Below are 27,260 nucleotides of genomic sequence, written 5' to 3'. Positions count from 1 at the left end.
GCTATTTTTTTAGTAGAGATGGGGTTTCACCAGGCTGGCCAGGCTGGTCTTGAACTCCTGACCTCAGGTGATCCACCTGCCTCAGTCAAAGTGCTGGGATTAGAGGAGTGAGCCGCCATGCCCGGCCCCTCCCTCCTTTTGAAGTCCCCAGTGTCTATTGCCATCTTTATGTCCATGTGTATCCCAAATTTAGCTTCCACTTATAAGTGATGACATGTAGTATTTCATTTTTGTTTCTGCATTAATTCGCTTAGGATCATGGCCTCCACCTTCCCATCCATATTGCTGCAAAGGATATGCCTTCATTCTTTTTTAATGGCCGCACAGTATTTCATGGTGTATATTTACCACATTTTCTTTTTTCTGTCAACCATTTATGGGCACTTGGGTTCATTCCATGCCTTTGCTATTGTGAATAGTGGTGCAGTGAACATACAAGTGCATATGTCTTTTTGGTAGAATGATTTATTTTCCACTGGGTATATACTAGGTAATGGGATTGCTAGTTCTGTCTTTACTTCTTTGAGAAATCTCCAAAATGCCCTCCACAATGGCTGAACCAATTTACCTTCTCACCAACAGTGTATAAGTGTTCCCTTTTCTCTGCAGCCTCTCCAACCCTGTTAGCTTTTAACTTTTTAGTAATAACTCTTCTGACTGGCGTGAGATGGTTTCTCGCTGTGGTTTTGATTTGCACTTCTCTAATGATTAGTGATGTTGAGGATTTTTTCATTTGTTGATCACTTGTATGTCTTCTTTTGAGAAGTATCTGTCCATGTCCTTTACTCACTTTCTAGTGGGGTTGTTTTTGTTTGTTGATTTAAGTTTCTTGTAGATTCTGGACATTAGGCCTCCATTAGAAGCATAGTGAATATTTTCTCCCACTCTGTAGGTTGTCCATTTACTCTGTTGATAGTTTCTGTTGCTGTGCAGAAGTTTTTTAGTTATTTGGTCCCACTGTCAATTTTGGTTTTTGTTGCAATTGCTTTTGAGGACTTAGCCATAAATTCTTTGCCAAAGCCAATATCCAGAAGGGCATTTCCTAGGTTTTCTTCTAGGATTTTGTTATTTTGATGTCTTACATTTAAGCCTTTAATCCACCTTGAGTTAATTTTTGTATATGGTGATATGTAGGGTCCAGTTTCATTCTTCCGCATGTGGCTAGCCTGTTTTCCCAGCACTATTTACTGAACAGAAAGTCCTTTCCCTATTGCTTATTTTTATCAATTTTTTCAAAGATCAGTTGGTTGTATGTGTGTTGCTTTACCTGGGTTATCTACTCTATTCCACTTGCCCGTATGTCTGTTTTTGTGCCAGTACCATGCTATTTTGGTTAATGTAGTCTTGTAGTATAGTATGAAATTGTGTTTCCCTCTTCTTTTGATCCAGGTTAATCTTTCCCCCAAATTGTCCACTGTATCTAGACTTTTTAAACTATGAGCATAGCTCTACATTAGGTATTTTAATCATCTGCTAATCCATTTGCTGAATCTTCTTGCTCATTTGTTTTTGTTTGCCTTGATACTAGATTTCGTGTGTTTTAGAAGCAGTAGGAGGGAAGTGGCCTGCCATCACGGACCCTCACAGGCACTGTGGCATTTTCATCAAGGAGTTACAGGAGGAATGAAGGGCCTTATGCTTAGATTTTCTGTGATTATCCAGGCCTAACACTACACATTGGCCCACAGAATGCCAAGTTTTTCTACCTCCTGTGCCACACCCCGAGACCCCACTGGCCACTGGCTATGGTGCCACCACCTGAGGGCTGAGTCCTTTCTCTGATCTGGTCACCATGTGAGGCACGGGAGTGACAGCACCCCCCAAGGTGATCAGAGGTGTCGTGATCAACATAACTCAGCACTCTCAAGAGATAAAGACAGACCAGTCCCCACCAGAAATTTCATGGGGGTGGGACAGGGAACACACCATCCTTCTACCAGATACGGCATTCTTCCTCTTAGATCAGGGGGCCCCAACCCCCAATCTGTGGCCGGGTATCGGTCCAAGGCCTGTTAGGAACTGGGCCACACAGCAGGCGGTGAGAGGCGGGTGAGCAAGAGGAGCTTCATCTGTATTTATAGCCGCTGCCCATCACTCACATTACTGAGCTCCGCCTCCTGTCAGATCAGTGGCAGCATTAGATTCTCACAGGAGCACGAATCCTATTGTGAACTGCACATGCAAGGGATCTAGGTTGCACACTCCTTATGAGAATCTAATGCCTGATGATCTGTCACGTCTCCCATCACCCCCAGATGGGACCATCTAATTGCTAGAAAACAAGCTCAGGGCTCCCACTGATTCTACATGATGGTGAGTTGTATAAGTCGTATACTTATTTCACTGTATATTACAATATAATATTAATAGAAGTAGACTGCACAATAAATGTAATGCACTTGAATCATCCTGAAACCCCCCAGCCCTGGTCTGTGGAAAAACTGTCTTCCATGAAACCAGTCCCTGGTGCCAAAAAGGTTGGGGACTGCTGTCTTAGATAGTATCTTCCTGCTGTGTCCCCACACAGAGGAAGGGACAAGAGTTCTCTGAGGTCCCTTTTATAAAGACACTAATCCCATGTGTGGGGCCTCCACCCTCTTGACTTAATCCCCTTCCCAAAGGACACACCTCCTAATATCACCACCTTGGGAGTTAGGATTTCAACAGATGAATTTTGGGGCAGACACAAAATTCAGTCCACAACATATACTATTCATCAACATGTGTACCCATTATAAATAATGGCTAATTCACTATAGTTTATCTTCTGGATGGACATTGATGGATAGATGCATTTTGCAGGGACATGACCTCAATAAAAAAATAAAATCAATAAAACAGCATTTCTTCTGAGATTCTAAATTGCCAGTAAATTTAGGTCAGGTCTAATCATTACCTAAAATGACTGAAATCAGGAGAGTCAACAATTGTAGCTTGTCTAGATTCTTTCACTTTGGAATGAAAGTCTATAGAATTTAAGCAAATGTAAAAAACAACTGCACTATGGTCATCTAATAAATACACAGAATTTGTGGACTGAGTCCTATTGCCTCAAGTTATCTGGTTACACCTAGCATTGTAGTGACTTTTATGTGTTAGAGCTAACAGCAGTATAAATTTGACCATATTTGGATCATTTTCCTCTTACCATATGAAATGGATAAATCTCTTCCTCTCATGAGTTTAAAAACTACATAATTTGCAATAGCAGGACCATGATATTAAACATCATATTATAAGCAAAATAGGTACAGCTATTGGTAATAAATTGTAATGCTTAATGTATAGTAATCAGTGGTATTACTGTATGACTACTATAAGTAATTTCCTTGTAATTACAGATAATTAGTTTATAACTTAAGAAATAGTTAATAATATTGTAATTAAATTTAAAGTTTATAAAAATAACTTACTGTCATCCACTTAGAAATAAAATACTCAAGAATAAAAACAGCCCCCTCCAGAAGTCTGAATCTTAATAACTCAGCTGCTTCTACATTACTGAGTTTAGGTATTCGAGGGAATCTCGTTTTCCTGGGCAAATAAGGGCTTTACAGCTTTACTGTTAGTAAAACCCAGAGATCCTCCTAAGATCCCCTGAGATGCTGTCTTGTCCTAGGAACGGCAGAACGAACGGCAAGGCAATGGTGTGTGGCTGCCCCGCCACCTCCCAGGTGGAGGGAGTTGGCTGGAAACCTGAACAGCCCTGCTGTGCCTGTGAGAAAGGGACAGTAATTTCACCCACCCTCGGGAAGCAGGGAAGAATGCAGTTTGGGGTCACCAGGGGGCCCCAGGGATAGAGTTTCAGGCATGAGCACAGAAGGAGGAAACAGCTCAAAGCAAATGCCTTCCTTCATACAGGAAGTAAAATATTGTGTCTTTTCCCTACAGCTAATCTCTGCGTGTGTCATCAAAGAACATGTGGAGACTATCTCAGTCCATGCCCAATATAGAGACTAAATCTCACTTTAGAATCTGCATATACATAGGTATCAGAACGGGATGTACCAGAGATTAAATTTAAATCTTCTTCCTCTACCAAAAAGCCGTGTGTTTCCCCTCTGCTTTTGGAAAGGCCCATCTCAGAACAGAATAGAGAAACCCACTTATTATAGGTCTTATTCAACATATTTCAGAAAACATCACAGGCATTTGATGTACTATCTAATTAATCCACAATCAGCCCGTCCACAAGAGAGTTTAACAAATACAAAAACAGAGGCCCAGGGAGGGCACACAGGTGTCCTGCTGTCACACAGGTGGATACGACCTTTCATCCCCGCTCACTGTGCCCCTCCCAGAGCCCTGCTCTTCTCCTGGTCTAGCAGCGTGCACGCATCACTCATCCTTTCTTACTCTTCTTTCAGGGAGTTAACTATGAGCTATTGCACTAAACACATCTACCCGTTTATGCATTTCTGATGTAATTCTTAAATATATTTGATAGGTGTTTTTATTGTGCCTGCTTTTCAAATAAGGGAAATGAAAAGTGTCATGTTCAGTACTTGGGAGGGAGCATTTGAGCCCGGGTTTGCCTTATTCCATGACTATGATCACCAGCATCCCTGCTGGGTGTGTGACTTTCATTTCTACGGTCGGTCCCCAGCTCAGGGGAGTGATTGGTAAGGCTGCTGGGAAGAAATTGAGCTCCCAAGTTAGAAGCTGTAAGATTAGAAACTGGAAGAAACTAATACAAACAGTGTGAAGCACAGAGAGCTAGCAGGTGCTCCAGGAAGATAGTGAAATTCTAAGACCGTATGAGAGTTTAAATAAATGAAGCTCTGATTTGTGCGACTGTAGTCTGTGGACCCATGTAACGCGAAAGCAGGAACAACCTGAAGGCAAAGACACATCAGCAGCTGGGCTGCCTACATAATTTGTGGGGCCCAGCACAAAATAAAAATGCAGGGCTCCTTAATCAAAAACGGTTATGCACATCAAGAGAGAGACACCAGAGCATTAAACCCAACTTTCCATGTGCAGGAGATGCATGCTCATGCAGCCACCCTGCCCGAAGGCAGCTCAGCACTTCCTGGGAATCTCTGAGCTTGCAAAGCTGCATCTTTCTCTAGTATCCGAGTACTGACTTCCTCTAACAGGCTGTGCGTCCGAGGCTCACAGAGCCCCATAGCGTGGTGGGCAGCAGGCCCCAGGGGACCCCCAAACACCTGGAGGAAAGTCAGGACCTGGCTGTCACAGAAGGATCAAACTTCCATCCATTTGCAGGGGGCAGGAAGGAAGGAGAGGGAGATACAGTCAGAGATGGTCAGGGTTAGGAGAACCAGGGCCCGGCGGCGCCTTGGACTCTGAGCTGAGGTTGCCACGACCTGGCACAGAAGCCACATGATGGTGACATATACTTAATCCCCACATCTCTCGGGAGAGATTTAAGTTTAAGGAAATTTCAAATGGTCATTGAAGACATCTTTCTTTTTGAAGGAAATTGACAATGCCTGCCCTCCCGTGGGCAGCTGATTGATGTTATGATTTGATGCTATTAGTTCCAGTGGCAGTTTCAGGGGACCGAAACCTGCCTGTTTTTCTCAGACACCTAAGATCTTCGTAATACCATGGGGGACGGGTGGAAGAGCGAAGCCCCAGCCGCCTGCCTGCAGGCCCTATGGAGGGACTGAGGTCGGCTCCTGGGGCTTTGGGCTCCTCTGCTGAGTTCCCAGCTGGCTCCTGTTGCCGGGGCCAGATGAACTCCCTGTTTCCGAACAGATCCATGTCTAGTCTGCTTGTGAGGTCGGCCAGGAGCCTGGCACCCGGAGCTTGCATTTGCCCAGAGATTCTGTCTGGACGTTCTGGATCAGAGGGTGGGCTGGCACACAAACCATGTCAGTGGCACCTCTGAGGGAAAGGAAGCCTGGGCCTCCACACCCTCTTCAGAGTACACGAGCACATGAGAGGCACACAGCCTGCTCCAAGGACAGTGGGGTGCAGTCCTCTGGCAGGCATGGGGCCCCTGTACTCACCCCCCTGCAGCACCCCTTGCTGCAGCCTCTCCCCAGGCTGGAGCAGGATGGAACCCCCTCCAGACTCCCTGAGCCATGGCGGCCCTCCCTCACCAACTAAGTGTGTTGTACCTTGCCTGGATGCAAACGACCTATTCTCAATGCATTTTCTGAGACCCCTGCTCATCTGATTCTCTCGTTTTCTGTAATTCAGTTATTTCACAAATTAAATTTTTATCTGGGTTCAAAACATTTAGCAAAATGACCACCTGTTAAAACTTAATAGATCCAAATAAAGATAAAGTGCACAATTAAAGGTTGTCTCCTAGACTGAGGTAATCCATCCTGATTCCATTTTTAGCCCAGAAATAAATTCACACTGCCTCTCCCAGATGGGCAAAGTTGGCAGCAGCCCAATAGCAAAGACAGTATCATTTTCAGCTTGTCCTTTTAAAATCGACCTGACCATGAGTCTCAGACACTAAAAATTAACTGTTTTATAAGGAGGCTTGCAAGGTATAAATTTGAAAAACTTTTTAAACTGTGCATTGCCAAATATTTCTCAAGTATTAAAAATCCCCTTTCTTATTCACTAAACAAAGTGGATACAAAGGGAACATCCCTTGACTTTTAGCTGAAGTTTTTCACATGCAACAGATTCATGAGAACCAAGAATCATGAACACATATCTTATTTTCATAATTAACTATGATATGACATTAGGGCTCCCTGTAAGCCAGGCCATGGGCACATATTTTCAATCAAAATGATAGTCAGTGCCCATGAATTACAGGAATGGAGGTGCTGGGCCTCATCTTATTCAGTGATTGTACAGATAATTATGAGACCTGCGAGGGTGACATGTTTCCCTTACCAAACATGCATAGTGCACCCTGGACTGCTAAATCTCCAATAATGTTAGCAGTATGATAACTGTAAGACTGGGAAGTCTCGGGGAATATGGAACATTTGGCCAGAATGTTCCTTCAGAACACAGCGGTCTGAAGATACCCTATATGTTGGATTTAAAATGAGTATGTGGTGGTTTATCTCTGGAGAGGAAACCAGCATGAAAAATTATGCAACAACTAGCTGAGCAAGCAACTGACACCATATGGTCCCACTGCAGACATTATCTTACGTCGTCTTTCACCATCCCAGAGTATTAAAGAACAGAGTCATTCAAGAGACATTTTAAATAAATAATAAAACTGATAAAACAAGAAAGAAGTACAGTGGCAATAACACTTCATTTGATAACATCACTTTGTCTGAAAACATCAAATTCTTCTAAGTGTTTGAGAGTCGCAGATGTGCCTGATTATATTCTACCTCCAAAAGAAAAGCTGAAAGACAATGGCAAAATGAACATTCTCTTCCTCTTCAAGAGTGGACCGACATTTTAAAGGTGTGTGCCTATTTTCAGACCTCCAAAAAAGATACCTCACATATCCAAAAGGGATGTAACACCAACATGCTGTGACTTTGAAACTGGAGTTTAACGAATTTGCTATCGATACATGACAGAGCAACAGAAGTGGGAAGGATCAGCAACAGAAGTGGGAAGCTGTGAATGAAAGATGGACGAGCCAGTAAGGGATGCGCACAGCACTAACGATACAGGAGACTGACCACACAGCGATCAGCACAGGCAAGGGAAGACCCGTGGCTGTCTTCATGCAGCTGGAGAATACGGGAGTGAGCCAGGGAGACACTGAGCAAGCAGAAAAAACTTTAAGAAGCATATAAGGGGCCAGGCGTGGTGGCTCACGCCAGTAATCCTAGCACTTTGGGAGGCCGAGGCAGGCAGATCACTTGAGGTCAGGAGTTCAAGACCAGCCTGACCAACATGGAGAAACCAGTCTCTACTAAAAATACAAAAAAAAAAAAAAATTAGCCAGGTGTGGTGGTGCATGCCTGTAATCCCAGCTACTCAGGAGGCTAGGGCAGGACAATCCCTTGAACCCGGGAGACGGAGGTTGCTGTGAGCTGAGATCGTGCCATTGCACTCCAGCCTCGGCAACAAGAGTGAAACTCCATCTCAAAAAAATAAAAAATAAAAAATAAAAGAAGTATGTAAGGATTCAAGGGCATCCCTTCCCTCGCCCTTCACACTTCCATGATGCTTCCCTCGGAACTCGGAGCTCTCTGCAGTTCTCACGTCTGCCCACATCCTCCTCTGGCACAGCAAACATAATTAGTATCACCATGTGCAGGTGAAGAGGCTGAGCCAGTGTTTCTCCATGCATTTAGAACTCATTGGCCCCTGCATGAGGACTTGGTTTTGCTGCAAAGTGAAGACAAATGGCCCTGCAGAGACCACACACTGCCTCCAGAGGAGAGACCTGGGCACGGGCATTGACCGCTGTCTCACTGCACTTGGTTCCCTGTCTCCAAAAAGACATTGTGGGCTCCATGAGGACAAAATGAGGTAATGTGTGCAAACCGGCACACATTGAAACTCAGTGGATATTAGTTACTTTCTCTTTCGCCTTCCATGAGTGTGCACCTGCTTCTGATAAAGCGAGGCAGAGCAACTGCTGATGCCCCTTGATGCCCAGCAATTTCAGCAGATTTATGGTTTTGTGCTCTAGCTGAGAGCTGAGAGCTGCTTAAATTGATTGTTGCCAAAGCACATATCAATTCCTTCATTCTAGATAGTTTATCTCGCAGTAGATGCTAGGCGCACACCAGAAAGGGAAAACAGATAAAGAGACACTATTGGGTTGTGTGCAAACCAATAATGACAGAGCATAAGGAAGTGACCTTCTGGAGTTTGTTCCCCCAGTTGGAGAAGTGGGTATGTTCTACCCTCATGTGAGTTTTGGGGTGTGCTGTGTGGCACCTAGCACAAGGCCTTTGCACCTGCCACTCCGTCCTGTTCAGGATAACCTGAAATCACCCCTTCGCCTGGCTGACCTCTGCTCAGCCCTCTGGGCTCATAAGCTCCTCAGGGAATTCTCCAATAAGTCTGATCTAGGCCATGCTCCTTGATATATAATGCAGCTTCAGAGCTTCTCATTCCACTTCTGAAATAACTCCTCTGACTTCTACAATAATCCGTCTCAGTAGTTATGTGAATTAATGACTACCTGCATCTTCTAGGCTTTATTTTATGGGTATTCCAATTTAAGATTACTTTTTAGTATTGATTGTTAGACTGCTGTTAAATCAAACTAAATTTGGGCTTTAGAGGCCTCCATACCAGCTGTGTGTAATAAGCTCCAATCTAACTCAGTATGTAAATAAATTGAAAGGCTAACTTATGAGTACGCTTCTGTAACAAATAACTGAGTCTCAGCCAATCACAGCCACCAAGCTTCAGCCAGTCACAGGCGGCCAACTGGTTAAACCAGGTTCAAATAAGGCCACACTGAGTGGCAACCAATGGAGCTGTTTCTGTCTCTCATTTCCTTTTCTCTGTCCATTAACATTGTTTGACTACTGTTTGGTTGTAGTAACAGACTTTCTGAATCTATTCTGATTCTAGGGCCTGCCCCCTTCATGACTCACCCTTTGCTCAGTTAAACTCTGTTAATTTAATTTGTCTAAAGGTTTTCTTTTAACACTGGCATTGTACTTTACCATTATGTATTAAAAGGTTTTGCTTTTCTTTATTCATGCAAATATTTTATCTTAATATTTTTGCAATGGTATATTTAATATCAACATTTGATTTCAAAATGTGAAAATTATAAGTATTTTGACAACAATGAATATCAACAAGTTTGCATTTTGACATCTATTTATATTTTCTTTTAGTCAATACCTATTGATAGCTTCAATTTGCCTAAAAATATCAAAACCGTATTTAGGGCAAGAACAGAAATCACCTTAATTTCAGAAACCATGTCTGGTTTTACTTCTAGAACAGTGACTGGCACAAAATAAGTGTGTGGTCTTCAGCTTCCAAAACAGCTCCTGAATATCTCCCCTCCTGACATTCGGGCTTTGAGTACATCCTCCCAGCGCACGAGGGCTGGGCCTAGTGATGTGTTCCTAACCAACAGATATGGCCCAAGTGACATGACATCACTTCCAAGGTTAGACTATAAAAACATCCTCCCCTCCCCTCTCCTCTCTCGCCTCCCTTGATCCTTCCTCCCTCTCTCCCTCTCTCCAATAAAGCCAGTTTCCCAGTGGAGGGGCCCTTGTGGCAGGAACTGAGCCAGGCCAGGCAAAGGCCAGGGGGGAGTTGAGACTCTCAGCCCGACAGCCTGAGAGGAACTGCATCCTGCTGGCAGCCAGGAGACAGCTCTGGAAGCAGCTTCTTCCGGGCCCAGCCTCGGGAGGACTGCAGGCCCAGCACTGCTGCAGACTGTGGGGCATTCTGAAGTGAAGGAGCCAGCTAAGCTCTGCCCAAATTCCTGACCATATAAACTGCGAGGTAAAAGATGTGTCATGTGAAGCCACAAAGCATTGGGGTACTTCGTTACACAGCAATAGGTAACTAACTCACACTGTTAAAAGACAAAAGTCAGGACAATTCTAGAATCAAGCAATGCCTCATTCCATGAGAGAGAATGAGTGTTCCAGCGAGCTAAGCAGAGGAGGGGGCTCTGTGGGCAGAAAAGGGCTGAAGGAAGCAGAAACATGGGACAAACAGCAGATCAGCCATCTCAAAGTTATTCTCCTTGTTGGGTTAAAACAGAGGGGACTTCCTATGATACCAGCTCAGGTGAGCTGGCCCCTTCTGATGGGCTGCTGTGCTTCTCTGCCTTGGAAAATGCCTGTTTCAGAGTTCAGTTTGCTGATGTAGAACATGAATGAGTTGGTTCTGAGCTGGTGTGGTCTGCCAATGCCAAGACCTACGGTCTCCTATAAACTCTTTAACAATCCTTAATTGCACACTCCTAGCCTGATGGATAAATACAATATTTATATCAAAGCAACAGTGGGGGAATGTGGTGTTCTGAGTTGTAGAAAAACCAAGGGTCCCACCAAATTCCATCTAATCAACAATTTTGCGTGGGCTTTGTGAAGGAAGGCTTTACTGAAGAGATGGAGGGTAATAGAATGGGGCTGGAAAGATGGGAGTCACTTCACCAGGTGGGGAAGAGCTTCCGGACACAGGAAGGAGCACGAACAAGTTAGGTTCATATGGAACAAGACAGTTATTGAGCATCTGATCAGGGCTGGTCGTGGAACCCGTGGCTGGAGAAAGGGATACAAGGCCCCCACCCTTGACAGCTTATGACTGAGTGCAACATGCAAGCCTCAAGACAGGACAGTGACAACAGCATCTCCAACTGTCTGGCACCTGTCTGCACATGCTTCCTGGCCACACCACGGGGAGGCCCTGGCCCCACCGAGAGTGATGCAGAAAGCTTCCCAGGACAGGCCAGCCTGACTCAGGCTTTTGGACTGGATGGTGAGAGTCTTCCAGGCAGCTGAGCATTCCCACGGGAGGGGGCAGCACCACCCAGGGGCAGAGCCCCAAGGGCATGCGGAGAGACTGACACCCAGGCACCGGGAGTTTGGAGTTGAGCCTGGAAGCCAAGGGAGCATGAAGCAAGGGGCGGCTCCCACAGAACTGCACCAGTGAGTGTGGTGATGTGTGCGGGGCACGGTGGAGGGCAGGGGAGGAGCCAGGAACAGCACCCAGGGAGGGTGAGCCAGCTGCAACCACCGCACTGCACCAGGGAGGCAACGGGCATCTTCTGAAGGTGGCAGCAGAGGGCCGCCAGGCCCCTTGGCCCGTTCTGGAGAGCAGCTTGGCAGCAGGGTGGAAGAGTGAAGGAGCAGGATGCGTCCAAGTCAGCGAGCAGCAGGAGGGCTGCAGCATTCCGGTGAGGGCCCTCAGGTGGCAGGGGAGGCTCCAGCTCCCTCCTCCCAATCGCATCCCTGAAGCTCCAACTTTCATTCATTTCATATACTTGGCTCCTGTGTAAGTCTTTAGAGGAATGAAGGGTGGGGATTCAGGAGCTTCTCAACCGGAATTCTCTGGTCTAGGGGACAAACGCTGCTGAGAGGGGATGCAGACGGGACCCACATGGGCAGCCACTTGCATCCAGCCAGGCCACAGTATCCTGTGTCCTCACACGCAGATCTGGCCTTTGGAGAACCTCGTTCATGGAGGTCAGCTTGGGCTCCCTGCTTTAGTTTCCACTGAAGAAATCAAATCACACAAAACAAGGCCTAAAAGAGGAGACCTGCATTGCACGTAGAACAGGAATGCTTGGAAGGATGCCACCCTTCCTTCATCCGCATGAAGACCTCTCAGAGGTCTCACCCCCTACCTCAAGTACCAGAACACCTCAACCAGGGAGGGACCGCAAAGGCCTCGCCCTGCAGGCCCCGAAGTCCTGGGACTGATGGCACCTCTCCTCGTGCTGTGCCTTCCTGGAGGCTTAGAAAGGAGTTCGGAGCTCAAACTGCATGCTGGTAGGTTCACCGGCCAACACATCTGGTGACCGGACACATGCAGAAAGTCAAAGACACAAGATCAAAGATGATTCCAAGTGTTTCTGGCTTTGATGATTGTCAAATGTAGTAAATGAACACACTACGAACAATATGGAAACCAAAAAGGGGAAGTTTATTTAGAAGAATGAGTTAAGATGTTCAATTAAGAATTTACTGAGTGAGAAGTATTCACTGGATAGCCACACCATGAGATCTAGGAAGATGGTAGAAATTATGTCTGCAGCATAGGTTTAAAAAGGTTTAGGTTGGCTGGGCATGGTGGCTCACATCTGTAATTCCAGCACTTTGAAAGGCCAAGGCAGGAAGATTACTTGAGCTCAGGAGTTTGAGACCAGCTGGGCAACATGGGAAAACCCTATCTCTATCAGAAACACAAAAATTAGCTGAGAATGGTGGCGTGTGCCTGTGGTCCCAGCTACTTGGGAGGCTGAGGCAAGAGGATTGCTTGAGCCTGGGAGGAGGAGGTTGCAATGAGCCAAGATTGCACCTCTGTGCTCCAGCCTAGGTGACACAGAGAGACCCTGACTCAAAAAAAAAAAAAAAAAAAAAGTTTAGGTTAAAAAGCATACATAAACTAAACAAGATGCTAAAATTACAGGAGTTTTATAATAAGCATTGTGAATGGTGCATATAACATCTAAAGTTGTCTCTTTTCAGTGGTTTTTGGTTCATTCAACATTGCAAAAGAGAGAAAAAAAATTTCAGTAAATATGGTCTACCAATGCTGTTTGAATGTTGGGTATTGGAAGAGTTTTCTCCCCACACGAGCACACCTCACAGAGAGGCCAGAGCCTACTCTTCACAGAAACAGGGTCTTGCTCATCAGTTTTATCAAAATAGAGTCGTTCAGAACAATTTCAGAAGGAGAAGAAAGGAGAACCAACTTCATATGGTCCCTTCTTATCACGTGTAAATTCCTTTCCAATGCTTAAACCTTAATTGCTTTCCTCATTTAAATGTCTTTCTCAAAATCTCTAACGTGTAACTTCGCAGCCAAAAAAGAGAGAAAAGAGAAAGGAAAACAGTATTTTAATACTTTCTTTGATAACTCTAATTCATTTTCCCTGCACAGTTCCAAGGACGCATCTATCTTTAGACTGCTGTATTATGAGAGACAATGGGAGAGATGAGAGCATCGAGAAACAAAAGGTGAGTGCAAATCACTGGCAAAATTGATTGTTGGTAGGAAATTTTAAAAGACTTTCTTCTGTATTATAAAATCAAATTTTCCTTTTGTGTCACAGACTCATGGAATCATAGGACATTCGCCTTGGATGAGAACAGAGAGGCCACCCCATGTGTGTATTTCCCCACCCCATTCAACCCCCAGCAACTCACTTTTCTCTGGACACACGCAGAGACTTGGGAGCAGTCAGATATGCCCTATGGGAAGCACAGGAGCTGCCTGCCTGCTTGCAATGACCAGCCATTTGATTTGCCTGCTCTGTACCCTGGCTGCATCTCAAGGTCTCTTCAAGGGACAAAGAAGTTACAGTCAGGGTGGTTTCTGTGGACGGAAGCCTGGCAGCTCAGCACCTGTCATGGGCCACCCTGAACACAGCAAGTGGAAATGCGTCCTCTGGACCCCCACCTGCCTGGGACACTCACCTCATCCTGACAGGCCCAGCCCTTCTCTGCCATGCCGTGCTGCGAGGCACCACCAATTGCCAAGGTGTAGGCCGAAGGGCAGCTGCCCAGGGCAACGGAGACTTGGGGAAGGTGAAGAAAGGAGAACCAAGAATTAAGTGGGATGGAGAGAGCAGAAAAGGGAAGAAAAGTGTCCCAGCAAGGAGGAACTTCCTGGGAAGATGAAATAAGAGGCGGATTCTCCTCGGTGAGTGGCTGCATAAGTCTAGGGCAGCTCCATAGTAAGATTCCAGGGGCACTAGGGGTGGATGGACCATCAACGCAACCTCAATGGCGGACTGCGGGGTGACAGCGAGGGGCACCTCCTGCACACCAACAGGGTCTGGTATTTACTTTAGCAAAGGCCTCAGGAATACAGTTCTGCCTCATAAAAGACTAGGGAATGCTGACAAAAGAAAGTTCTGTGCTTTCCTGACAGCTGCATGCACTGTCAGGAAACAGTGGGTCCTACTTAGAGTTGAGTTGGAAAATGGATTTGGGAGCTGAAGAATGAAACGATGCTGTGAAGCACTCTCCTTGTGGCGTCTTCGTAACACTTCATGTTTGTGGAGCTGGCGGTCACTGGATTCGGCTTCCTCCCAGTGCAGAGTTTCCTTACACACAACTGCTGAGCAGCACACAGGGACCTAAGGCCACTCCATGGTGCAGCCGGCAAAGAAATGACAGGGCCACCAGGCCGGCTGCACTCCTGTACCTTCCTCTCTTATTCAGTGCAGAAAGCCCAGTGTTCCTGTAGCAGGCAGCCCCATGGTCTAGCTCGGTCTAGCTCCACATCCTGTCCTCAATGTGACAAAGATCCTGTGCTTGGCCAGTCTTTAGTCAGGCCCTGATCCTTCTCCTAGGCCCATTAGCAAGAAGCCCAGCTAAGTCAGTCTGGCAAGAATTCCCCACGGAACCATGCTGACCTGCCTTCAGCAGGAACCCCTTTACGCTGGTTCGGCCAGAACTGCCCGCAGACTTGGCATCTCCTCTGAGTAACTTTCCACCCACTGATGGCTCCTTGGCCATCATGCCCACTCTTCCCTGCTCTATTTGTAAAGGAGCCCAGCCCAGCTCTTCACTGGAGTCTCTTTTTCCCTTTGCAATAGTCCTGAATAAAATGTGCCATCACTGATTTGATTTCTGCTGGCTCTGCTTTTCTTTGATAAGGCACCACCTTACTCATGGCACACATCTCCTCAGGCTCCACCCGGGAGGGGAGAGTGGCATACGTTTCCCTCTCTCAGGAGATCAGTTTCTTCCTGACAGTTCTTTGCTGACGTTCCCATGGCCGAGCTCCGGCTCTTCTGCTGTCACTCTGACATCCCCAACTCCCCAACGCACTTGCCCTCTACCCTCTGCCTTTCTGGGGCAGGGCTCCCTGCACCCGAGATGCCACACTGCATGGTTCCCATGTGCCCCAGGCCACGAGAGCTTGGTTGATCCTGGAGAATGTGAGGATGTCATTCACAAAGTGGGAAAGATATTGACACAGCCTGTGCCACTTTCCCAGCTTTTCAGGCTCTGCCAACCCTAACACAGGGCAAGAAAGCCAGCGGTGTCCAGGAGAAGAGTGTGGTGCCAGGGAAGAGTGTGGTGAGCAGCACCAGTGTCCATAGGTGGTGGGCACACCTGCCATGGGACAGGAGAGGCGAGAAACTCATCGAATTCCCAGGCTTGGAATTTGATGCCTCAAAAGAATGCCTGGGCTTGGGGAGTAATAAGACCTTGGTACAGAAGGACATGACTGAGAGACCCTATAGACATGAAGGAACGTTGTCCCTCACAATTTATGTCCCCTGCACCATGTGAAGACACACAGAAAGTACCACAGAAGCAGACAGCAGCCCTCACCATATGCTGCACCTGCTGGCGCCTTGATCTTGGACTTCCCAGTCTTAGAATTGTGTGCAATAAATGCCTGCAGTATGTAAATTACCCAGTCTAAGGTATTTGTTATAGCGGCCAACCGGACTGAGACGGGGCTGTTCTAGGACTAGTCACGGAGCATGGACCAGGATCCGACCGAGACAGCTCTCGACCTTGCTAAGCAGCCACACAGAGAGGGATGCTGCAGGCTCTTCCCCGCATCTGCCGGCCAGAGCCTGACTGGGACTCTGCATGCTGGGGACGGAGTGAGGGCAAGCCGCCTCCCAGGCAAGCAGCCTCCCAGGCAAGCAGCAAGTCGGTGGCACGTGGAAAGTGGGAATCTGACAGAGCAGGAGCACTGTGATCTCAGACAAACACCATCACTTTAAACTCCAGCTCCCTTTCTAGACTCCTGCATTTCAAGGAAATCACTTCTCTTCTAACTACCAGCAGCCAGGAAGAGCAGACAGTAAAACACAGATAAGACCACTCGGGCACAGAGGGATGTGGGAGGAAAGTCTCTTGCATAACTGCCAAACTTCACCCTCATCCAATAGGTCCCAGTAAAACAGTGGCCCTTAATAAGCACCTTCCTTTCCCTTCAGGTGCACTAAGATAGGGAAGCTAAAAGCAGACTCAGGGGATATGCCTGCAGCTGCAGAAAGATGTATGGGAAGAGAAAACAACTCTCCCTCCCAGATAACCACAACAAAGAGACACAAAAGCAGTCCAAGCCTCTGGTAAACTCTCCCACCCTGAATCCTTACAAACTCTTAGTCTGTAAGAGAGAGTGCCTCTGACCTAACTCAGCCAGTCTCTCAGGTTTATTTAAAATAAACCTGTCCCTGTTGACTGTCGAGCCACCCTTTGTGTTTCTCTCCTCTTTCTTCAATTCTTACAGAATGTCTTATATAGGGACAGGACCTGCGAGATGTAGGCTAGGCCTGTGTTAGTGCTAGTGCCGGGCTGCTGTGGTAATGCAACACCACTGCCCGGGACTCACACAACAGTTGTGTATTCTCTCCGGGTTCTGGAGGGTGGAAGGCCGAGATCAAGGTGTCAGCAGGGCTGGTGCTCTCTGGGGGCTGTGAGGGAGAAGCTGCTCCAGGGCTCTGCCCCAGCTTCTGGTATTTGCTGGTATCTTTGGTGTTCCTTGGCTTATAGAGGATCACCCCTATCTCTGTCTCCTTCTTCACCTGGCGTTCTCCCTGTCAGCATGTGAGTCCTCTCCAAATCTCCCCTCTTCATAAGGACATCAGTCATACTGCAGTAGGGGCCACCCTTCTCCAGAATGACCTTAATGAATTACATCTGCAATGACCCCATTTCCAAATAAAGTCACATTCTAAGGAATTGGAGGATGGAACTCAACCTATACCTTTTGTGGGGGACATAATTCAACATATGAAAGGCTCTGTCAACAAGATTCATAGCTGTATTCTACTGTCTCCAAGGAACTGAGGTCAGGGAAGGCTGGCCTTTCAACCCCTCACATAGTCAGTCTACGGCATTATTAGTATTATTATTATTTTTGAGACGGAGTCTTGTTCTGTCGCCCAGGCTGGAGTGAAATGGTGAGATCTCGGCTCACTGCAACCTCCGCCTCCCAGGTTCAAGCAATTCTCCTGCCTCAGCCTCCTGAGTAGCTGGGATTATAGGTGCATGCCACGAAGCCCAGCTAATTTTTGTATTTCTAGTAGAGACGGTGTTTCACCATGTTGGTCAGGCTGCTCTCCAACTCCTGACCTTATGATCCACCCACCTCAGCTTCCCAAAGTCCTGGGATTACAGGTGTGAGCCACCGTGCCCGGCCGGCATTTAAAAGTGAAACACATTACACAATTTCCCTGCTTAGTACCTTGCATAGGCTTCTTCCTGAGCCCAGAACAAAATGCAGGCCCCTCACATTGGTCTGCAGGGCTCCCCTGTGGTCTGGCGCCTAGGAGCTCTCATGTCCAAGCCTTCTCCCCTCTCCTGCCCGGCCCAAATCCCATGCAAGGAAACCTTCATGGTGTGGCCACACCCAGGAGTTTAATTTCTTTACAAAACTTTCCACAATTTGAAATAACAGTGTGCATGTTTGTTTATTCGATGTCTTACCTCAAAGAAACTGAAGCCTCATGAATACCACAGTTTTATTAATTCCCTTCACTGCTGTGTTCCCATTACCTGCTTCAGCATCTTGCACATAGCAGGTGCTCAGTCATATTTATCGGATTAGCAAATGCTGTTAGGATGTGAGTCACCCTTGACTTCTCCCACTCCTCAATGCATATGTGCATTCAATCATGTCTTGGAGGTTATATTTCTCAAATCCACAGCCTCTTCTGCAGCCCATTGCAAATCTTCAGACTCAGAACTCACCATTTCTCACCCTGGAATTTCACATTTCCCCTCACATCTCTGTAACTCAGCCTTTCCAGCCCCCACCGCCATCCTCCACAGTGCTGCCCAAGTGGCTTCTGTGAAAGATGCACGTCAGCACCTGCCATAGGGCCCATAACGGTGCCTCGTCCTGTCCTTCCCCAATCCCGCTGTCCACGCACACCCGGCCATGGCAAGCTCCACGTGGCTCCCTGTCTCTAGCCAAGTGGGGCCTGTGCAGGGGCTTGCAGCAAACCTGTCAAGGTGAAACGGGAGAGTTTCTTCAAATGTGCTAATAGGGGGCCCAATTCAACAGCCCCACATTTTCGCAAAAGGAGTTTTGTGGAAAATAAAGATGGTGCTCTTGTCAGAGGTACATTATGCAGCTCATATTGTGAAGAATGAGGAAAATCAATTGTGAAATATCCAATTGAAGTACAGAAGTTCAAGATGAAAGGAAAATAAGAAGCTATTCACACATCTGAAGGAGGCAGTGCATGAGATCGCCGCTAACAAAGATCTGGTGTCTTATCATGATTACTGACATCTCAGTGTCCCTAAATCACTGAAAAGTTCCCATTCATTCCTACAATGGGCAACACCCCATCCTACCAGGTGGCATCTCTAATGACATTTTGTATAAAATGATGAGACGTTCTAAGATACCAGAGGACAGAGAAAAGAGGACACAGAGTGTGAGTTTAAAATTAAGCAGTTTTACACGTCAGACGTGCCTTTTGGCCAAGCCCACCCAGGTTCCCTTCTTCTTCCAGGGATGGTGACATGTGCATGGTGGTCCTTTCATCTTCCAGATGGACGGCCTGTGAACTCTCAGAGGAGTCTCCTAAGCTGCGTCACTCCATTACCCGTGAGCTTGGGTGCTGACAGCCATGGCCTCATAGGTTTAATGTCAGGATTGCATCCTCAAAACAGCAGAAGCCCTGGACACAGTGTTAGCTAAGACTACTGGAGCAAAAGAAGCCTACTAACTAAGGAAATTGTGACCTGAAGACAGTAGTGTGCAGGCATGTAGAGCACGATGTGTTCACACAGAAAACAGACTAGCGGGCACGCACGTGAGAGGCAGAGGGAGATAAGGACTGCTATCCATTCACTCACTTGACACATATTTACAAGGGCCTCTGGACTGGATGCTTGGGGTAAGTAAGTGACCAAAAAGACATGTGGGCCTTGGTCCAGGGCTCATGGGCATCTGCCACACAAGACTCGATGGATCTCAGGCTCGAAAGCCTTTAAGTGTCATCTTCTTTTTTGTTCTTGGAGATTGTTTTTTTTTAATTTGCAGAGATCATTCCCACATACCTTGTGTGGCTCCTCCAGGGTAGGACTCTATTGTTTTACTTACTAACATGTATATCTTAAATTATTGCTCCTATTGTTATTCGTGTGGAAAGAGTTATTTTTCCAGTGAATGAAACAAATCTTGAACACACACACTTAATGTGCAAAGGTATTATTTTTCACTTCTTTTTTTAAATAAAATAAAACAAATAAATAACACACTGACCATGTGGCCACGGGCAGACTTCTTAATTTGCCCCAACATAAAATGAGAGCATTAAGAGAACTGGCCCTGAGTTACATGCATGGCCTGAATCTTCAATGATGGACTATTCTCTAACTTTGCAGAAAGAGGACGACAGGAGATCCACAAAGCCAGAGGAGATGTATGCTTTTCGAGAATAGAAAACATCAAATTAAGGCATCAACACAGGCATATACGTTTTCATACAGGGTAAGCTGTGTATGCTTTTCACATGGAGAAGTCATGGTGAGTTAGATGGTATCCCTCACATTTTAAGGTGGATGACAATGATCTGGAGATCCTGTTAAAATGCAGATTCTGATTCAAGGAGATCTGGGGTTTGGCATGATTCTCTGCATTTCTAACAAGCTTGCCAGTAATGCCAATTCATCAGGTCCAAAGGCCATGAACACTGAGAGAAGAATTCATGGATGACATAAAACTGAAAGTGTCACAAAATTTACAGGTTGTAATATAATAGCAAGAATAGCAACAATCCTTTTGAACATTTACTATATACTATATTACTGCATAAAACCACAAAAAAATCTATGACAGCAATAAAATTTTTTCATTTTTCAAGTGGAAAATGAAATATTGTTCATTTTATAAAATAATATGAAAACCACATATAAGACCATCATCCTCTTAAACAACTGAAAAAGGCCACATGCTTTTTTCATCTAAAGCTAATATCGCTAAAAGAGATACATTATTCGTACCCTTTAGTGTCGTTCAAAGCATCACTGTTTTATAGAAAAAACCTGAAAACAATGAACCCTAGAAAATCCTCTTATTCTCTAAACTGAAGGCAGTTCAGGAGGTTACCAAAGCAACAACAACAAAAATCTCCCAGTCAGATTGTATCTGCTTTGACTCTGCTCCAACTTACTTCCTTGCTAACTATCCAGAATCAATTCAGAATCAATCCTTATTCCACCTAAACTTAAATTTCCAAATCAAGGATGCATGGCTAGGATAGGATACCTTGCAGTAGACTGGCACTCTCACTAAGAGCAAGCAAGAAAGCTAAGCAAAAATCCATTGGAAGAAGCCAAAAACAGAGGCAGCAGGCTCACCATGGTAAACATTTCCTGCACGCCACTTCCCCCCAGAACTTGTCTTCTGCTGACAGGGCACGTAATGTGAAAACCTGGACAGAGAGAATAAAAACCTGGCAGAGCCTGAGGGAAAAACTGGTCAAAGAGTCAAAAAAGGAGGGGCCACAATTTCAGGGAATATGAATGTCAGAGAAGAAAGCCAACCAATACTGGTTATCTCCTCGTCGTATTTACTGACTAAGTTGTACAACATAAGAGGTTAAAAAACAATCGTAGAAGATGGCTGAATAGGAACAGCTCCGGTCTACAGCTCCCAGCGTGAGCGACGCAGAAGATGGGTGATTTCTGCATTTCCATCTGAGGTACCGGGTTCATCTCACTAGGGAGTGCCAAACAGTGGGTGCAGGACAGTCAGCGCAGCGCACTGGGCGCAAGCTGAAGCAGGGCGAGGCATTGCCTCACTCGGGAAGCGCAAGGGGTCAGGGAGTTCCCTTTCTTAGTCAAAGAAAGGGGTGACAGATGGCACCTGGAAAATCGGGTCACTCCCACCCTAATACCGTGCTTTTCCAACAGGCTTGGAAAACAGCACACCAGGAGATTGTGTCCCGCACCTGGCTTGGAGGGTCCTACGCCCACGGAGTCTCGCTGATTGCTAGCGCAGCAATTTGAGATCAAACTGCAAGACAGCAGTGAGGCTGGGGGAGGGGCGCCTGCCAATGCCCAGGATTGCTTAGGTAAACAAAGCATCCAGGAAGCTCAACTGGGTGGAGCCCACCACAGCTCAAGGAGGCCTGCCTGCCTCTGTAGGCTCCACCTCTGGAGGCAGGGCACAGACAAACAAAAAGTCAGCAGTAACCTCTGCAGACTTAAATGTCCCTGTCTGACAGCTTTGAAGAGAGTAGGGGTTCTCCCAGCATGCAGCTGGAGATCGGAGAACGGGCAGACTGCCTCCTAAAGTGGGTCCCTGACCCCTGAGCAGCCTAACTGGGAGGCATCCTCCAGTAGGGACAGACTGACACCTCACTCGGCCAGGTACTCCTCTGAGACAAAACTTCCAGAGGAACAATCAGACAGCTGAATTTGTGGTTCACAAAAATCTGCTGTTCTGCAGCCACTGCTGCTGACACCCAGCCAAAGAGGGTCTGGAGTGGACCTCTAGCAAACTCCAACAGACATGCAGCTAAGGGTCCTGTCTGTTAGAAGGGAAACTAACAAACAGAAAGGACACCCACACCAAAAACCCATCTGTACATCACCATCATCAAAGACCAAAAGTAGAAAAAACTACAAAGATGGGGAGAAAACAGAGCAGAAAAACTGGAAACTCTAAAAAGCAGAGCACCTCTCCTCCTCCAAAGGAACGCAGTTCCTCACCAGCAACGGAACAAAGCTGGACGGAGAATGACTTTGACGAGTTTAGAGAAGAAGGCTTCAGATGATCAAACTACTCCGAGCTACAGGAGGAAATTCAAACCAATGGCAAAGAAGTTAAAAACTTTGAAAAAAAATTAGATGAATGTTTAACTAAAATAACCAATGCAGAGAAGTGCTTAAAGGAGCTGACGGAGCTGAAAGCCAAGTTTCGAGAACTATGTGAAGAATGCAGAAGCCTCAGTAGCCGACGTGATCAACTGGAAGAAAGGGTATCAGTGATGGAAGATGAAATGAATGAAATGAAATGAAAAGGGAAGTTTAGAGAAAAAAGAATAAAAAGAAACGAACAAAGCCTCCAAGAAATATGGGACTATGTGAAAAGACCAAATCTACGTCTGATTGGTGTACCTGAAAGTGATGGGGAGAATGGAACCAAGTTGGAAAACACTCTGCAAGATATTATCCAGGAGAACTTCCCCAATCTAGGAAGGCAGGCCAATATTCAGATTCAGGAAATACAGAGAACGCCACAAAGATACTCCTCCAGAAGAGCAACTCCGAGACACATAATTGTCAGATTCACCAAAGTTGAAACGAAGGAAAAAATGTTAAGGGCAGCCAGAGAGAAAGGTCGGATTACCCACAAAGGGAGGCCCATCAGACTAACAGCTGATCTATCAGCAGAAACTCTACAAGCCAGAAGAGAGTGGGGGCCGATATTCAACATTCTTAAAGAAAAGAATTTTCAACCCAGAATTTCACATCCAGCCAAACTAAGCTTCACAAGTGAAGGAGAAATAAAATACTTTACATACAAGCAAATGCTGAGAGATTTTGTCATCACCAGGTCTGCCCTAAAAGAGTTCCTGAAGGAAGCACTAAACATGGAAAGGAACAACCGGTACCAGCCACCGCAAAAACATGCCAAATTGTAAAGACCATCGAGGCTAGGAAGAAACTGCATCAACTAACGAGCAAAATAACCAGCTAACATCATAATGACAGGATCAAATTCACACATAACAATATTAACTTCAAATGTAAATGGGCTAAATGCTCCAATTAGAAGACAGAGACTGGCAAATTGGATAAGGAGTCAAGACCCATCAGTGTGCTGTATTCAGGAGACCGATCTCACACGCAGAGACACACATAGACTCAAAATAAAGGGATGGAGGAAGATCTACCAAGCAAATGGAAAACAAAAAAAGGCAGGGGTTGCAATCCTAGTCTCTGATAAAATAGACTTTAAACCAACAAAGATCAAAAGAGAAAAAGAAGGCCATTATATGATGGTAAAGGGATCAATTCAACAAGAAGAGCTAACTATCTTACAAATATATGCATCCAATACAGGAGCACCCAGATTCATAAAGCAACTCCTGAGTGACCTACAAAGAGACTTAGACTCCTACACAATAATAATGGGAGATTTTAACACCCCACTGTCAACATTAGATCAATGAGACAGAAAGTTAACAAGATACCCAGGAATTGAACTCAGCTCTGCACCAAGCGGAACTAATAGACATCTACAGAGCTCTCCACCCCAAATCAACAGAATATACATTTTTTTCAGCACCACACCACACCTATTCCAAAATTGACCACATAGTTGGAAGTAAAACACTCCTCAGCAAATGTAAAAGAACATAAATTATAACAAACTGTCTCTCAGACCACAGTGCAATCAAACTAGAACTCAGGATTAAGAAACTCACTCAAAACCGCTCAACTACATGGAAACTGAACAACCTGCTCCTGAATGACCACATGGTACATAATGAAATGAGGGCAGAAATAAAGATGTTCTTTGAAACCAACGAGAACAAAGACACAACATACCAGAACCTCTGGGACACATTCAAAGCAGTGTGTAGAGGGAAATTTATAGCATTAAATGCCCACAAGAGAAAGCAGGAAAGATCCAAAATTGACACCCTAACATCACAATTAAAAGAACTAGAAAAGCAAGAGCAAACACATTCAAAAGCCAGCAGAAGGCAAGAAATAACTAAAATCAGAGCACAACTGAAGGAAATAGAGACACAAAAACCCTTCAAAAAATTAATGAATCCAGGAGCTGGTTTTTTGAAAAGATCAACAAAATTGATAGACTGCCAGCAAGACTAATAAAGAAGAAGAGAGAGAAGAATCACATAGATGCAATAAAAAATGATAAAGAGGATATCACCACCGATCCCACAGAAATACAATCTACCATCAGAGAATACTACAAACACCTCTATGCAAATAAACTAGAAAATCTAGAAGAAATGGATAAATTCCTCGACAAATACACCCTCCCAAGACTAAACCAGGAAGAATCTCTGAATAGACCAATAACAGGCTCTGAAATTGTGGCAATACTCAATATCTTACCAACCAAAAAGAGTCCAGGACCTGATGGATTCACAGCCAAATTCTACCAGAGGTACAAGGAGGAACTGGTACCATTCCTTCTGAAACTATTCTAATCAATAGAAAAAGAGAGAATCCTCCCTAACACATCTTATGAGGCCAGCGTCATCCTGATACCAAAGCCTGGCAGAGACACGGCCAAAAAAGAGAATTTCAGACCAATATCCTTGATGAACATTGATGCAAATATCCTCCGTAAAATACTGGCAAACCGAATCCAGCAGCACATCAAAAAGCTTATCCACCATGATCAAGTGGGTTTCATCCCTGGGATGCAAGGCTGGTTCAACATACGCAAATCAATAAATGTAATCCAGCATATAAACAGAACCAAAGACAAAAACCACATGATTATCTCAATAGATGCAGAAAAGGCCTTTGAAAAAATTCAACAACCCTTCATGCTAAAAACTCTCAATAAATTAGGTATTGATGGGATGTATCTCCAACTAATAAGAGCTATCTATGACAAACCCACAGCCAATATCATACTGAATGGGCAAAAACTGGAAGCATTCCCTTTGAAAACTGGCACAAGACAGGGATGTCCTCTCTCACCACTCCTATTCAACATAGTGTTGGATGTTCTGTCCAGGGCAGTCAGGCAGGAGAAGGAAATAAAGGGTATTCAATTAGGAAAAGAGGAAGTCAAATTGTCCCTGTTTGCAGATGACATGATTGTATATCTAGAAAACCCCATTGTCTCAGCCCAAAATCTCCTCAAGCTGATTAGCAACTTCAGCAAAGTCTCAGGATACAAAATCAATGTACAAAAATCACAAGCATTCTTGTACACCAATCACAGACAAACAGAGAGCCAAATCATGAGTGAACTCCCATTCACAATTGCTTCAAAGAGAATAAAATACCTAGGAATCCAACTTACAAGGGACGTGAAGGACCTCTTCAAGGAGAACTACAAACCACTGCTCAATGAAATAAAAGAGGATACAAACAAATGGAAGAACATTCCATGCTCAGGGGTTGGAAGAATCAATATCATGAAAATGGCCATACTGGCTAAGGTAATTTATAGATTCAATGCCATCCCCATCAAGCTACCAATGACTTTCTTCACAGAATTGGAAAAAACTACTTTAAAGTTCATATGGAACCAAAAAAGAGCCCACATCGCCAAGTCAATCCTAAGCCAAAAGAACAAAGCTGGAGGCATCACACTACCTGACTTCAAACTATACTACAAGGCTACAGTAACCAAAACAGCATGGTACTGGTACCAAAACAGAGACATAGATCAATGGAACTGAACAGAGCCCTCAGAAATAATGATGCATATCTACAACTATCTGATCTTTGACAAACCTGACAAAAACAAGCAATGGGGAAAGGATTCCCTATTTAATAAATGGTGCTAGGAAAACTGGCTAGCCCTATGTAGAAAGCTGAAACTAGATCCCTTCCTTACACCTTATACAAAAATTAATTCAAGATGGATTAAAGACTCACATGTTAGACCTAAAACCATAAAAACCCTAGAAGAAAATCTAGGCAATACCATTCAGGACATAGGCATGGGCAAGGACTTCTAAAACATCAAAAGCAATGGCAACAAAAGCCAAAATTGACAAATGGGATCTCATTAAACTAAAGAGCTTCTGCACAGCAAAAGAAACTACCATCAGAGTGAACAGGCAACCTACAGAATGGGAGAAAATTTTCACAACCTACTCATCTGACAAAGGGCTAATATCCAGAATCTACAATGAACTCAAACAAATTTACAAGAAAAAAACAAACAACCCCATCAAAAAGTGGGCGAAGGACATGAACAGACGCTTCTCAAAAGAAGACATTTATGCAGCCAAAAAATACATGAAAAAATGCTCATCATCACTGGCCATCAGAGAAATGCAAATCAAAACCACAATGAGATAATACCATCTCACACCAGTTAGAATGGCCATCATTAAGAAGTCAGGAAACAACAGGTGCTGGAGAGGATGTGGAGAAATAGGAACAGTTTTACACTGTTGATGGGACTGTAAACTACTTCAACCATTGTGGAAATCAGTGTGGTGATTCCTCAGGGATCTAGAACTAGAAATATCATTTGACCCAGCCATCCCATTACTGAGTATATACCCAAAGGACTATAAATCATGCTGCTATAAAGACACATGCACACGTATGTTTACTGCGGCACTATTCGCAATAGCAAAGACTTGGAACCAACCCAAATGTCCAACAACGATAGAATGGATGAAGAAAATGTGGCACATATACACCATGGAATATTATGCAGCCATAAAAATGATGAGTTCATGTCCTTTGTGGGGACATGGATGAAACTGGAAACCATCATTCTCAGTAAACTATCGCAAGGACAAAAAACCAAACGCCACATGTTCTCACTCATAGGTGGGAATTGAACAATGAGAACACATGGACACAGGAAGGGGAACATCACACTCCGGGGACTGTTGTGGGGTGGGAGGAGGGGGGAGGGACAGCATTAGGAGATATACCTAATGCTAAATGACGAGTTAATGGGTGCAGCAAACCAACATGGCACATGGATACATATGTAACAAACCTGCACATTGTGCACATGTACCCTAAAACTTCAAGTATAATAATTAAAAAAAATTGTAAAAATGG

The 27,260-nt window shown here is 45.1% G+C and overlaps 2 protein-coding genes across 7 annotated transcripts in view; one reads left to right on the top strand and one right to left on the bottom strand.

The window, feature by feature from the left end:
- Positions 1–15,141, top strand: part of LOC129482521 (uncharacterized) — a 122,833-nt gene extending 107,692 nt beyond the window's left edge. For 4 of the 6 annotated variants that reach the window (XM_055278465.2, XM_055278467.2, XM_055278474.2 and 1 more), the window contains 2 exons: positions 13,453–13,529; positions 13,625–15,141. In XM_055278465.2, the coding sequence (XP_055134440.2) occupies positions 13,453–13,529; positions 13,625–14,125 (578 nt within the window). In that variant the 3' untranslated portion in view covers positions 14,126–15,141. Of the gene's footprint in view, positions 1–10,156; positions 12,339–13,452 lie in introns of those variants that run through there. The other 2 variants (XM_063640251.1, XM_055278473.2) reach the window with 2 other exon arrangements.
- GABRG3 (gamma-aminobutyric acid type A receptor subunit gamma3) overlaps positions 1–27,260 on the bottom strand; it is a 571,515-nt gene that overhangs the window by 477,511 nt on the left and 66,744 nt on the right. The gene's annotated exons all lie outside the window — the stretch shown is intronic.

The sequence above is a fragment of the Symphalangus syndactylus genome, chromosome 5 (assembly GCF_028878055.3).
Source record: "Symphalangus syndactylus isolate Jambi chromosome 5, NHGRI_mSymSyn1-v2.1_pri, whole genome shotgun sequence".
NCBI classification, from domain to species: domain Eukaryota; kingdom Metazoa; phylum Chordata; class Mammalia; order Primates; family Hylobatidae; genus Symphalangus; species Symphalangus syndactylus.
This window is presented reverse-complemented; position numbering and strand designations above follow the sequence as displayed.